Source organism: Telopea speciosissima, chromosome 10 (genome assembly GCF_018873765.1).
Source record: "Telopea speciosissima isolate NSW1024214 ecotype Mountain lineage chromosome 10, Tspe_v1, whole genome shotgun sequence".
Taxonomy (NCBI): Eukaryota; Viridiplantae; Streptophyta; class Magnoliopsida; order Proteales; family Proteaceae; genus Telopea; species Telopea speciosissima.
This window is the reverse complement of record NC_057925.1, coordinates 53784042-53797684: the sequence shown is the minus strand read 5'-3', so window position 1 is coordinate 53797684 and position 13643 is coordinate 53784042. Positions and strand designations below refer to the sequence as shown.

General features: G+C 38.4%; 1 protein-coding gene across 1 annotated transcript in view; it reads left to right on the top strand.

Annotated features, from left to right (window-relative positions):
• Positions 1-4175, top strand: part of LOC122642783 (alpha-mannosidase I MNS4) — a 43229-nt gene extending 39054 nt beyond the window's left edge. The window contains exons 13-17 of the mRNA XM_043836371.1: positions 1845-1924; positions 2335-2470; positions 3197-3267; positions 3454-3688; positions 3790-4175. Coding sequence (XP_043692306.1) covers positions 1845-1924; positions 2335-2470; positions 3197-3267; positions 3454-3688; positions 3790-4050 — 783 coding nt within the window. The 3' untranslated portion in view covers positions 4051-4175. The remainder of the gene's footprint in view (positions 1-1844; positions 1925-2334; positions 2471-3196; positions 3268-3453; positions 3689-3789) is intronic.
• The last annotated feature ends 9468 nt before the right edge of the window (positions 4176-13643 follow it).

Here is a 13643-nt window from a genome sequence, read left to right as displayed (position 1 = left end):
GATTCTAAAAAGGGAAGTTATCTTTTGAAAAGTCCTACTTGTATAAGGACTTCTATAAAACTGCACCAAAACAGATATGATGGTTCTGAATTTAAGGTCAATTGACCTTTATTGATAGTAGAACAAACAAAGTTTAAAGTATCATATCATATCAGTGTTTGTCGGTATCGGTTGGCACCGATATGATACGTTCTGGATACGATAGAAAAAATGGTAACGGGTTGTATTGCCCCGACTCGTGACCATTGCAACACAAATATTAAAGAAAAGAATATTCTAACATTTTTCTATTAATTGATCAAACTCGTGGAGAGTACATCTAATTCAAATTTTGAAATTTCAATGAGACTAGTAATTAATCTCTTAAACAATACATTATAAGACCTTTTTAATAATTTTGTCTTCTAGCTCTATGTGAAGTGAAGTGGTGGATATCATAGGATTTCCTATCTTCTCTTCGATGGATGGGACTGCGGATTCAGATTCAGATTCTCTAGTTGAAGCTGCTAATGCGGATTCCTCTGCTTCTACGGGGATTCAGATGTGGGTTCTGAGGCTAATGCTGCTTCAACGAACCACTTCGTTCGGATCCACGGAACTACGAAGCTAGGACGGTGGGGAAGGAAAAGAGATCATATCTGTGCATTTTACTACCTAACGTCCTATGAAGGCAAATTGGGTCCGGCCACCTAATGTCTTATGGTTGGACCTAATTACTACTTATTTGTGATGTATTATGCTTCAAAAATGTATTTTGCATTTAACCTAAGCATTTCCTTGCATTCTTGACCATTTCCATTAGTATCTTTAGTGTATCTTGCGCCTCTCCGATACGATACAATACGTCTCTTAAAATCGACCTCCCAATCATAGTTATCACGGCATCAAGGCAGCCCAAGGCGTTGGAGAGGGTCCAAAATCAAGTCAACACCAACAAGGCGACCATGGCGCCTGGACGCCAAGGCGACCATGGCGCCTGGACGCCTAGGTGACGCCTTGATAACTATGCTTCCAATACGATACTGATACCGATATTTTAATCCTTGAGAACAAGTATACAAAATATGGGCTAAATCCAACAATGGAAAATGCATTTTTGAAAAATTTTAATACCACAAGGATTTTTAAGAAATATTTAGACCTGCAGAAGAATCTCAGACGAGTAGATATCGCAGGAGTATAGAACTGAGAATACTTATCTTGCTTGAAGCACCATACCAAATCACCAATCAGATGCCATGCATGATCAAAACACAGCCATACCTCGATCAATCCACATAACATATCAAACATCAACGCATCAATCCTTGTTTCTTTGTTTCAACTAACAAGAGAAGACATCACGAATACAAACAACGGTAGTTGCACACACCAGACTTCTTGCCTTGAAGACTCTCAAACCAGAATCAATAGAGATAATATACACTGATTAAACTTGCTTCGGTACCATGTAACAAAATCAGACCAAGACTAATCAGTATCTATGCTTGCGCAAGAGGAGAAAGGGGAGAAAAAGAAGAAACCAAGAAGAAAATAAAAGGAGAAGAGATCAGACCGATTAGCGAAGAAGATATTCCTAATTGGCTGCTAAGAATGTATCTATAATCGTGTAAGTTCAGTAAATTACAATAAGGCCCTTGACTATATGTTTTGTACACATAAGTCCCTAAAAGAAAAACACAATTACAGCAAACCCCCTGCAGAAAATAATTAATTCTTACCAGTTTCCAATGGTAAAAGATATCAAGTTTGGTTCCATTCTGTCAGCATTCAGCAAGTCATGTTTGTGGCACACATTTTCATATATGTCTCATTTAATATCTTTCGTTCTCTCTGTGTTTCAGTATGGTCAAAAAAGTTATCCATTGCGCCCAGAATTGATGGAGAGCACCTATTGGCTCTACAAAGCCACCAGAGATCCAAAGTCAGCCCCCATTGCAGCTTGGTGAAATTTTGTTTTTTTTATTTTATTTAGTGTTATAATTCTTTTGTTATTTCATTAACTTAAATTGTGAAGAAATTATTGATTGAAAGACGCCAGCTTGCAGAATATTGCTATCGCTGGTTCCTTTAGTTATATTGCTATGTTGCTTGTATAGCATTTTCAGTAGACACTTGATCAGTTTAAACTTGGAAAAATTATTTTGATTCTCTGGAATTTCATGAAAAAGGAGGTCGTGAACCTTGTTTTTTTTCTCCCCCAGAGTATCTGCCTTTTTGCTAGATTTTTGTCGCTAATACTAACAAACTTTTTGAGGATCCAATTTCAGCTCTTTAAGAGTACATTCTATGTATTCTGCTATTTTAAATAATGTGTAAAGATGTTATTTACAGATATCTTGATGCTGGACGTGACATGGTTTCCAGCCTGCAATATGGGGCTAGATGCCCTTGTGGATATTGCCATATATCAGATGTGGAATCGCATGAACAAGATGATCACATGGAGAGCTTTTTCCTTGCTGAAACCGTAAGAACCACATTTAGTATTAAGCTAGTTAAATGTTTGACCCTCCAATTCAGTAGGGTTTTCTGTTAGTATTCAGAGAAATAAATGTGATCTTCCTGTAATGTGTATGTGACCGAGGATCACCATCCAGTGTGTCCCATGTAGGGAATCTTCCGAGTCACCCATTAATTTTGTGGCATTTTTTCAATGGATAATTTTACCCATTCATTCACCTGATTTGTCCTGTAAGGCTGCAATCACTGAAGAATGGTGTATAATCCTGAAAAGTGTATGCAAGAATAAGATGGATTTTATGATCAAATTGCCATGAAGATCTATGTGGAGATCCAATTGCCTTAATTAATGGTTTGACCCTTTGAACAGTGGACACAAGTCACAACCACTATTAATGCATATTTTCTCCCCTTGTATTCTGTATATGTGGCATACACAGACAGACGGCAAGATGGTCCATGTAGTGAGAGTCCCATTTGACATGTCCTAAAACCTAAAAGTTCACCTCCTCGTATGTTCCCTGGAATAGATTGGATCAATATTAAACCTGGAAGATTTTCTTCTTAGGACCCTTGGAGTGGGAGTTACTTTCGCATGTGCCATATTTAGGGCTACAAATTTAGGACATTAATTTTGGTACACCTGTGCTATTTTATGGTGTTTCTTTTCTTTTCACTGTCCTTCTCCCTTTCGTTATTAACCTTATTAATTACCTGACAACACACATTTCAGGTTAAATATTTATGGCTTCTATTTGATTTGGCTGCGGGCTCAGACAATCTTGTTGAAAATGGGCCATACAAGTAAGTTATATGGATCCTCTACTCTTTGTTCATCCAGGGAACCTGGAAGAATAAGACATAGCGTGTAGCAACTAGTTAACATTCTCTACCTCAAGGTCGAGGTTGTGAACTTGATTCTAGCTTACCTGCATACCAATGCTACTCTCTCTTATTCCACCATCCATTGTGGAAATTTCTCCTTGGCAGGTATATCTTCAGCACTGAAGGCCACTTATTGCCTGCAACCCCTGAAATATCCCTAGTACATGAACATTGTTCTTACTTCGGGGCATTTTGCAAAAATGAAAGCATGAGAAAGCGATCGCATTTGTCAGATGTCTCATTTGGCTCTCAAGAAGCCAAAGGTATTGAATTCCACAGAGTTCAAGATCATACTAGGTTTCTCTCAGACCCAATATCTCATGAGTCAGGTTTGATCAAGGTCTGTTTCTCATCCTTAAATTACGTGGAAAATAACTGTCAATGATTCAAGTTGGACCTTAATTGTTCTTCTTTTGTTTGTTGTTGATTTTATATTTGCAGGGTGTCTGCCAGGGACTAACTTATGAGCAAAAGATTGGAATATCATTTGTGGCTGCTACAGGTAAAACTCAGACAGAGGAGCCTAGAGATCAGCAAGAGACTAGTCTGAAGCCAAGCCATTCATTATTTGTTAGTGATCCAGAACATTCACCATCCACTGTTAAGAGGAGTGACAAAAGTGTTCCAGAACATCTACCATCCGATGACAACAGGGATGATGGAAGCGTTTACGAATCAAGCCCAAGCAACTACAAGAGTTAATACTCTTGGTTATGACAGAGTGGCTGAAAGGAAGACAGATGTCTGTGATTCAATTTTAAAATGCTCAGGCCCTGACCCTTGAATGTCTGGGTATTCCTGTTCTGCAGAAGCACTGGTTGTGACAATGTTGCTTGAAGAATGACTTTGAAGTTTTGGTGGCAGTTTGTAGCACAAAGGTGCACAAAGAAAGCCCAAGAGCTTTGCGTGTATTTTTTGTAGGCAATGGATGGCAAATTGAGGCCAGGTTTGATTAATTGGCTCCCAAGAGAAAAGGTTTTGTTGGGGGGGGGGGGGGGTTGTATGGATATGGATGGGTGAGGAATATATATGTTCCTGGTCTGTATTTTATTTTTATATTTTTACATTTATTTTTGGGAAATTTACAAAAACAACCCTGTAGTTTGAAAAAATTACACTGATCCCCCTCAAAATTACATTCACCTCTCCTTTGGAGGGGGTAAGCATAATTTTGAGGGGATCGGTGTAATTTTTCAAACTACAGGGATGATAAATGTAATTTTCCCTTTATTTTTTTTTATTTCATTTTTTTGCAACTCAGAGGATATAGATATGATGCGTCTCTTTGATTATATAGATATTGCCAAAACCATAAAGTTGCCGTGTCCATGAAAAATAGGCCTTGAGATATACAGTTGGAGAAATATGAATTTTCTAAGATAGGGGTAAGGACCAGGAATGTGTTTTCCTGTTGCATATTGCTTTTCCATTTACATTATAGATAGCATGTGTTTCCCTTTTGCATGTTATATCAAATTACTTCCCATTGCACTCCTAGGAATGTGTTTTCCTACATATCTGGCTTCCATCCCATCAATTTCCTTAAATTACACCATTGGTTGCTCGGGTAAAATTAGTGTCATTTATTTAAACTTCTTATGTATTCTCATTCAAATAGGGGCATTTTGTAGACATTGAATTTTGTCACCCCTAAAGGGATTTCTAAAGGGAATTCTTGACGGTGATAATAAAACCTAAAATTGCTCTCAAAAGTTTTTTGGCAAAAAGTGGTCATTTTGCCTTTTAGAGTGATTTGAGTGTGTTCAACCTTCATCACTGGTTTATCATAAAAAGGCTGTGGCTATCATTTCATCAAAATACTAATTGCAATTATCTTGCTTTGGGCATAATTTTGATTGTGCTTCTAGCCAAATTTGTTGTTGCTTTTTTTACATCACTCGATAATACTCAAAAATACCTTTCTAGCGCTGTATGACTTGTCAAAATCCCAATCTGACAAAAGGCAATCAAAACTAGGGTGTCTTGGGTCACTTGGAGGGTGCCACAAAGGGCGACATACCTTGGTATCACCACCAATGTCTTAATGCCCAAAATTCCTCTGCTCTTAAATCCCTATAATGTCGGTTTTCCTAAAAATATATTATAGGGGTCGTTGTGCTACCAATCTTTTTTTCAATATATATATAACTATACGGAACTATGTTTGACCTGATCCTTAATAAGGGTATGTGGGAAACCTAGAAAAGTAATGTCTAAGTTTAGTTTCCCCTATGTTTATTTTTTATTCGCTTCACATTTGTTTCATATCATGTATATACTACTTTCATTCACATGCAACTACTAAACCTAACAAACTAGATTAGGCTAGTCTTTTTTAGTAATTCAACTAGAAGTAAGATTAGGAGTGGTCTAAATAGAAGGAGACCACCTCTGGCCAAGTGAGGCTAGGTGTGTAAACGCTTCTCAGTATGTAACCTTGAACTTATCCATAGATCTAAGAAGACTTGCGTTATCTACTCGAGTCAACACTCTCTTGCGAAAAGAGGAGACATATATGGAAAATTAGAATGAAACAAAACGAAAACTAAAAGAATGTAGATTTACCTGTCTACAACTTTCATGAAGAGAGTATTATGGTTTGAGTTGTCTAGACTCAGGTTTGAGAAGCTTTAAATCAAAACTGGCATAACAGAACAACTCAAGTTCCAAGCAACTCTCCAATGCGCAATAATACGTATCATATGAGTGTATAATTGTCGGAATCCCCCTAAAACGTGCAAGAGGTCAACTATTTATAGCCTTAGGGTCCTAATCGTGCAAGGCATGGTTCTTGGTTTCCATTTCGAAAGGGATCTTCTTCCTTTAAGAAGAGAGGCCAATCTTGGCTTTGGATGGAAGGAGATCATTTTCTCCTGCCAAAGGAAGATTTCTAGAGTCTTCTTAGATGTCTTTTAAATCCTAAAATGTTTCTAGGGGGAGTCGTGGGATTGGCAACCAAGTCAAATCTGGTGCTGAGATTCACAAATCCTTGAAATGTCACCAAAACGGCATGGGATGAATGTTGGACGGCATGCAATAAGAGAAAACATCACCATTTTGCCTGTTTTCATCGAATCCTTTTTATTGCCTTTGAAAACTCACCTGCAAAGCATAGTCTTCTCGGCAGCCTTGAAGTAGACTCTTTCTCGAGTGTGATCCTATCCCCAAAGACTTTTTGCAAAAGGAGCCACTCTTCCAGTGATAGGGAGGCATACCAGTTAATAGATTGGGAGGAAAAAGTCACTTATCAAAACTGGAAAGGAGGAGCCAAGCCCGACAGCTATTTATCTATCAAGAAATCTATGCTTCAAATTCCACTCTTAGTAGGGTCGAGTTTATAACCCTAACTCAATGGAGGGGGCCATGAATTGAGCGATCCCTGATTTAAGTGAGGGAACTAACATAAGTTATAGGATAAGTTGTCCCGTGGATTCTAAAACGTAGATAGTAGCGGTTTTTTGTTGGTTGGTTCGCTAATGGGTACAATGAACGAGTGTGAAGAGAGAGAAATTATTTTCTCTGGCCCGATGAAATTCAACATTTTCTTCGCTCATTCGGTTTTGATTTTGAAATACCTTCGTGAATAGAAAGGTGGAAAATCGTTCGAATAAGCACTTTTATACTGAGTGGAGATTCCGATGGGAAGAAGTTGAAAGCCCCTACTCCTATAAAGTTGGAAAGATAAGCATTCACATGAGCCAAAGCCAAGATTGGGATAGAGAGATTTATATAGGCCTTGTGAGGAAAAGATTGAGATAGGACTCGCTATAACCTGATGTCCCTTGGTCTTTGAGGTCAGCCTAGGTAAGTCTAAATGTGTCAAAATCATTAACCCTTATTTTGAAAAATCATTTTGTTTAATTTTAACCACCTATACTATCATGGGAACTAAGAACACTATCCAAGGCAACATGACACTATGAGATATTTATAATGAGGGGATCACTTTCATACTTTAAAAAGATTCTAAACTCATTATCATATAAATCCACTCAGGGGTGATAAAATGGGGTGTCTACAGTGAGTTATCCCAATTAATGAATTAAATCAGGAAATCATAGTTGTAGAGCTGCATCAAATAACAACTTAGTGCACGAGGCTCCCGCTACTATAGGATCTGGGAGGGGCAAATGTATGCAACCTTACCTCCACTTCGCGGAGAGGCTATTTCCATGTTTCGAACTTGCAACCCGATGGTTGCAATAATGCTACTTAACCCAGTTGCAGAGCTACATCATCATGGTTTATAGCTTCTACGAATTGGAGCTTAATTAATTATGTCTGAGCATTACAAGAAGGTCTTGGGAAGAAAAGCTTGGCATGTGAGCCTAATGTCTCTTGTTAATAGATAGATCACCATGGAGAAGGTCAGGAAGGGTGGTCATGGCTAGTCGTTCTTGGTCGATGATTGTCTCAGATGCTATAGTTTTTGTTGGACCGGATGGTGTCCCAATAGAGAGTGAATTGGGTTTGTAAATAATAAGAGTTAAAATCCCGAGTTCAAAACTTTTGATAAATTGGATGCGGAAGATACGAAGATTTTGAACTCACATCCACACTCAAGAAAAAAGTAAGGGAAATAAAAAGAAGAGAGCCTCTCAATTGCTCGTCATACACTTTGGCTTTCCACTCTCAATTTCTTTCCAAATAGCAATTAAACCCTTATAGTGGTTTTCCTTAGTTCAATACAAATCTGTAGGTGTTTTTCCAAATGGCTAAACACCGATCCTTAAATTGTAAGAGAAACAAAAACAACTCTAAGAAGGTATATTAGAGCCCGTTTGATAACGTTTCTGTTCCAGAATAGATGTTTTAAAGCCCAAAGAAAATGATTTTCAGTTAAAGTACAAAGAACAATATTGTTATTAGCTCAAGAGTTGTTCAAAAGTTGTTTATATATATGATTAGGGAAACAGATTGATCTCAACTTGGTGGTGTTTCCTATTCCCTCTCACGAGGCATCGTGAGATGATGCCTCTACCCCCTGATCCTCCGTTTAAAATACCACCAACATAGCAAGAAAATAACTCTCCAATGTCATACCACCAACATAGTAAGAAAATAGCAATAATGTCATGAACAAGTAAGTGTCAATCACCCTCTATGGTGCAAAAGGTCCTACTACACATCCTTCAAAATGAAACAACCCTTGAAAGACCCTCTACTTGATATGCACTCAAACAATTAGCTAGGCCACATTGGGACCCAATAGTGGTATTCGCCATGCAAAAAAAATACTCTTAATAAAGAGGGAAAAGAAAACTCAAAATATGCAAAGCTAGCAAAAGAGAGGATTTGAGAGAAAGAAAAAAAAAGAAGAAGATAATAGAGTAGAGTGAATTTTATCCTCTATTAATAGAGGGGAAGTATACATTAGACACACCTATCTAAATGGTACACCTCCCCATATTTAATAGTAAAAAGACACATTCTATTGCAAAGTCATGTCCTTAATTACGTAGAGGTACACCCTTTGATATGGTTATGTCTCTAGAGGATGTCCACACTCCACACACACAGGTGTTTCATGCCCATATGTAAAGGATACATATCTTTATATCTCTGCAAGGAAGAGACACTTAGCACATATCCTTGTGTAGGGGTACATCTCTAAAAAAGATTTGTCTTCCAACATAAATGGATGTCTCTAAACCACCTACCAACATCTCTACTATAGGGTGGGAGTGGGAGGGCAATTTGGATCCTCTACGGCTGGGTAGATAGCGGCCCACATCCAGACAGGGGCATGGACCCCTCCTGGACAGGGTATTCAGGCAGTGGGTAGGGTGGTCATTTTGTCTCTGTCTGGATGTGGGCCGCTACCTGCCTGGTTGTAGTCTTGTAGAGGATCATAATCCGAGGCAGGGCAAATGTACGCAACTTTATCCCGCTTCATGGAAATATTGTTTCCATGTCTCGAACCTACAACCTGACGAATGTAATTGCACAATTTTTGTTTTTTTTTTGTTTTTTTTTTTGTTTGTGTGGTCAGAATAGAGCAATTTTACTATTACCCATTTACCCAGTGTTCTTTACCAAAAAAATAAAAAAATATATTTACCCAATGTTCGTCCACTAAATATAAGAGGTAATTAGAATCTTCAAAACATATTTTCAAACCTTAAAATGCAAAATGAAAGATATCCAACTTTTTCAATAATTGCTTAATCCCTTTGAAGCCACTCAATCAGATGTGTCTGTTATAAAGGCAACGTGTACGTGATAGATATCTATAGAGAAAAAGTGTACGCGATAGATATATAGATATCTATAGATCTATAGAGAGATAAACAATTGCATAATTAGTAGGGATGTCGACGGATTGGATTCGGCTCGGATTCGGACAGATCGGATGCTGCTAAATGGATATGGATTAGATATTTTATTCATTTACATGTAAATATAGCTTTTCAAATAGCTATAGTCTATCCGTATCCACATCCTTTTGGTTTTCGGACGGATTCGGATAGTTCTAAATGGATACGAAAACGGATTTCGGCTATTCATTTACACCCCTAATAATTAGCTCAAATGCATGGTTAACAGGATACGTCCCATGGCTTTAGTGCACGGTATCAAAACAGATATCGGTTAACTCAAAAACCGATATAGTATTAGATCGATATCAACAAGGGTAAGCCGTATTGGATAAATTTACCGTTAACTCTTCTTTAAAAATAAGTTTTTTGACCGAGTTACCTTTATCTGTACCATATCACCGATATGGTTTCAGCACATTATCGGGATCGTCAAGGTGCAAAACCGGTACTCAGAAATATGGTACGTCCACAGAATTTGTTCGTTGAACCTTGTGGATGTACATCTGTTACCGATCGAAATAATAAGCTTATCAGGCAACAGGAAGGAAGATAGTGATGTGAAAAGGTTGGCCTAATTAAAGCTGCGCCAACTCAATGTGTTTGCTACATCTCTCTATTTTCATCCTCAATTGGAAGGGAAGGGTGGCCTGAGTATTATTAAACTCTGTAGCTGTACTGCTAGCTGTGCTTGATTATGTCGACTGTGACTTCTGCTCCATGACAAATTAAGCATTTTCTTCTTCTAGCCACAGAGATGTGATTGAGATAAGTGAAAAAAGGCAGAAGCTTATCCTCCAATGTGGGTCTGTTCTTGTTCATCTGGTATCGAATTTCTGGTGGTTCTCTGACCTTTTCTCACCAGTGTTGTCAGGTATGATTAGAAAATGTAGTTCGATGATTTTGAGAATCAAAGAATGGGTTTATATTGTTCATCTTTTTGTAGCTCTTTAAGTTCAAAATTAATGATTTTTACGAGATTTGGGCTTCACTCCATTGTAATGGATGAATACGATTGCTTTGTAGGGCAAGTGTTTGATTTATTTCCTCAATAAAGTATGCTGGAGGTGCTGGAAGTTTAATTGCCGGTGCCTATGTACCTGACCGCCTATACAAATGAATCCTTGACTTGCCCTCTTACAAGGTGAGAGAGTATAGGACAAATTAGGTGTCTGAAAGAGACACCTTTCTCCCTATTAAATCCGTGGGCATTCTTTTCTCAACACAGTAACTCATCCTGCCTGGACTACAGACACAATGGTCCACCATTTATCTTTATGTCATCTTCTCGAACCCTCAAGTAGTTTGGACCACAAAGTGATGATGAGTTTAAGTGTCTGACTAGAGCAACCATCCTTTCTAAAGTCGTAGACACTCTCCTCTGGTTTTTTGTCTTTCACAGAGGAGGGTGACTTCAAGTTTAGGAGAGCTTAATTGTACTAAATGAAGCTGCATATTGTGAATCACTGTACATTGATAAATCATCCAAGTTCATTGTTAGTATCTGCAGTGTTTGGTTGGAAATGAGACAATCTGTATGTGACCTTAGTGTCATTGGTATGGGATGCCCTTGAGTCTAATCATGACAACTCAGTTATAATTGAGATAAGGAAGAGAGTTACTTGGAAAGCTGCATGGCCCTTGCATCAACACGGGGCCAATGGGAGTGCACGCAGAAGCATCAATAGAGATGAGATTTCTACCTTTCATGGGGTTAGGATGGTTATTTTGTACCCCTCTATGTCTAGGGGCAGAGGCTCGCTGTCGGGTTCTTTTTTCTCTTGAGATAATTGTGTACACCATACATTGTGGCCACTGGCCACCCTTACTCAATTCTATCTTTTTTGGGTTTTGGCTCTAACCTATGATTTAAATTGCAAGATTGCGTTCTCTAAGCAAAGGGCATAGGGGAGCATATCAATGAGGTTCGATAAAATAGTACCGTACATTAAAAGACAATGAGGTCATTTCATGTGAGGAGAAGAGAGATAGACACAGAGATGCTAGTGTACCCTACCCTGGTGGCTCAGAGAAATTTTTCTATAAGAAGAAACACACAAAGACCCTCTCTCTAACTGCTATTTGACAGGGTTGTAGAGTATGGATTACTGATCTGATTCTAACCTTGGCTTGGTTTTGGCTTCTTGCTTGTTCAATCTCATTTTGGGTTTGACTAAGATTGGGTTTGGCATGTTTGGGTGCAAATGGATCTCAGTTGAACCAGGCCCAATTAGTAAGACAATTGCCAATTTTTTTTCACTCACTGTCAAACAGACACGCACACAGGCATAGGGATAATTAAAGCCATAAAGGTGGCAGGGAGCAACCTATCACTGTACACGTGTGGTGCCATGCATGGGCAATAAATATGTAGATGGCAAGTGATGCTGGACTGGGCCCAGAATTGGGGGCCCAATCCACAGGAGGAGGGATTGGCTGCCTCGTCCTTTGTTTGGAATGGAAGGGATGTCCATGTCTTGATGTCCCCATCCTCCATGTTGCTCCATTGTCAGCTTTTAAAGAGAATAATTTTATCCCAACTCCCATGGTGCTTGTTGGTCAAGCCATATGTTTGCCATATCCATCCATGCATGAATGTACCATCATCATGACTATCATCAATAATAGAAATTCTCACCTCCCCCCCCCCCCCAAAGGGCCTAGTTTTAGTGTTTTATTTTTTCTTTGGGGAAGAGTTATCTGTCCGGGAGCGTGGCCCTATATTAGCGTTGGATCAATGACACTATGTGGAAGCATGGGTGAAATTTTCTTCTTTCATAGGGTTAGGATGGTCATTTCACCTCATCCTGTGTCAGAGGCAAGAGCTATACTCCCGCATAGGTTCCTTTTTCCTTTTTTTCTTTTGACAAAAGTTTGATGGTCATCGGTGAAAAATGAATCATTTTATTAGACACCGATATTAGGGTTCGATTCAAAAGTAATGATTCTACATCGGATATAAATACTCAAATGTGAAAGCTTATAAGGACTTGGATCCCCTCTCATTAATAGCTTACTTTTAAGAGAAAAAAATCATCTTTAACCACCCATTTAACAATAGGGAGGACTTGGACATGCATCCTCAATGTTGGCTGGAGTTAGGATGCATGTCCAAATCCCCTAATTGTTGGATGGGTGGTTGGAGAGAAATTGGTCACCCAAGTAGTTGGAGAGGATTCTTATCCGCTTTTAGAGCATGGTTCATAAGACTGGGATCGGTCAAGCCAGGGCGATCCGATATCAGTCCTAAATCCTAATCAGTCAAAACCAGTTTGAATCGGTAAAAAATTACAAAAAAAAATTGAATTTTTTTTGAATCGGTTCCCGTATCGGCCAATATTGGTTAGAAAATATTAAAAAATTCTGAAAAAATAAAAGTGAGTCGAAAAATCACGGTGATACCGATCAGATCCAGGCGAATCGACCGATCCGAATCGATCTAATTCCGAGATTACGAACTATTTTAGAATCATAATGATCAATACCAACCGATCCAATTTGATCCCAAGATTCGGCGATTCAACCGAGTAGACCGATCTAGCGAATGATCCACTAATATTTGGCAGGATCGGTCTAGGCCGATATCGATCCGATCCGGATGATTTTGACCGATCCAATCCGGTCCAAAATTACGAACAAATGGTTCATTAATCATTATTCTTTAAAATGGGAATAATGTAGGAAGCTTGGACTGATTAAGTTAATAATAAGTTCATTAAAAAGTTTTGTTAGTGAATAACTGTGATTAATTATAGACGACAAAGGAGATGACCAGAAACGACAATGTAACAAATTACAGAATCCTCTCTGTGCAGCCAAACGAACCAGTAACAGTGAACCTACATGCTCTATCTGATCTTTCGTTTTCTGTAATACGATCACGTAATCTCTTTTGTTAATCACATTTTTTAGCTATAAGAAGATCCTTCCATTGTCTGCTTTCGTTAAACAATAAAAACTTTTTTTTTATTTATAAAC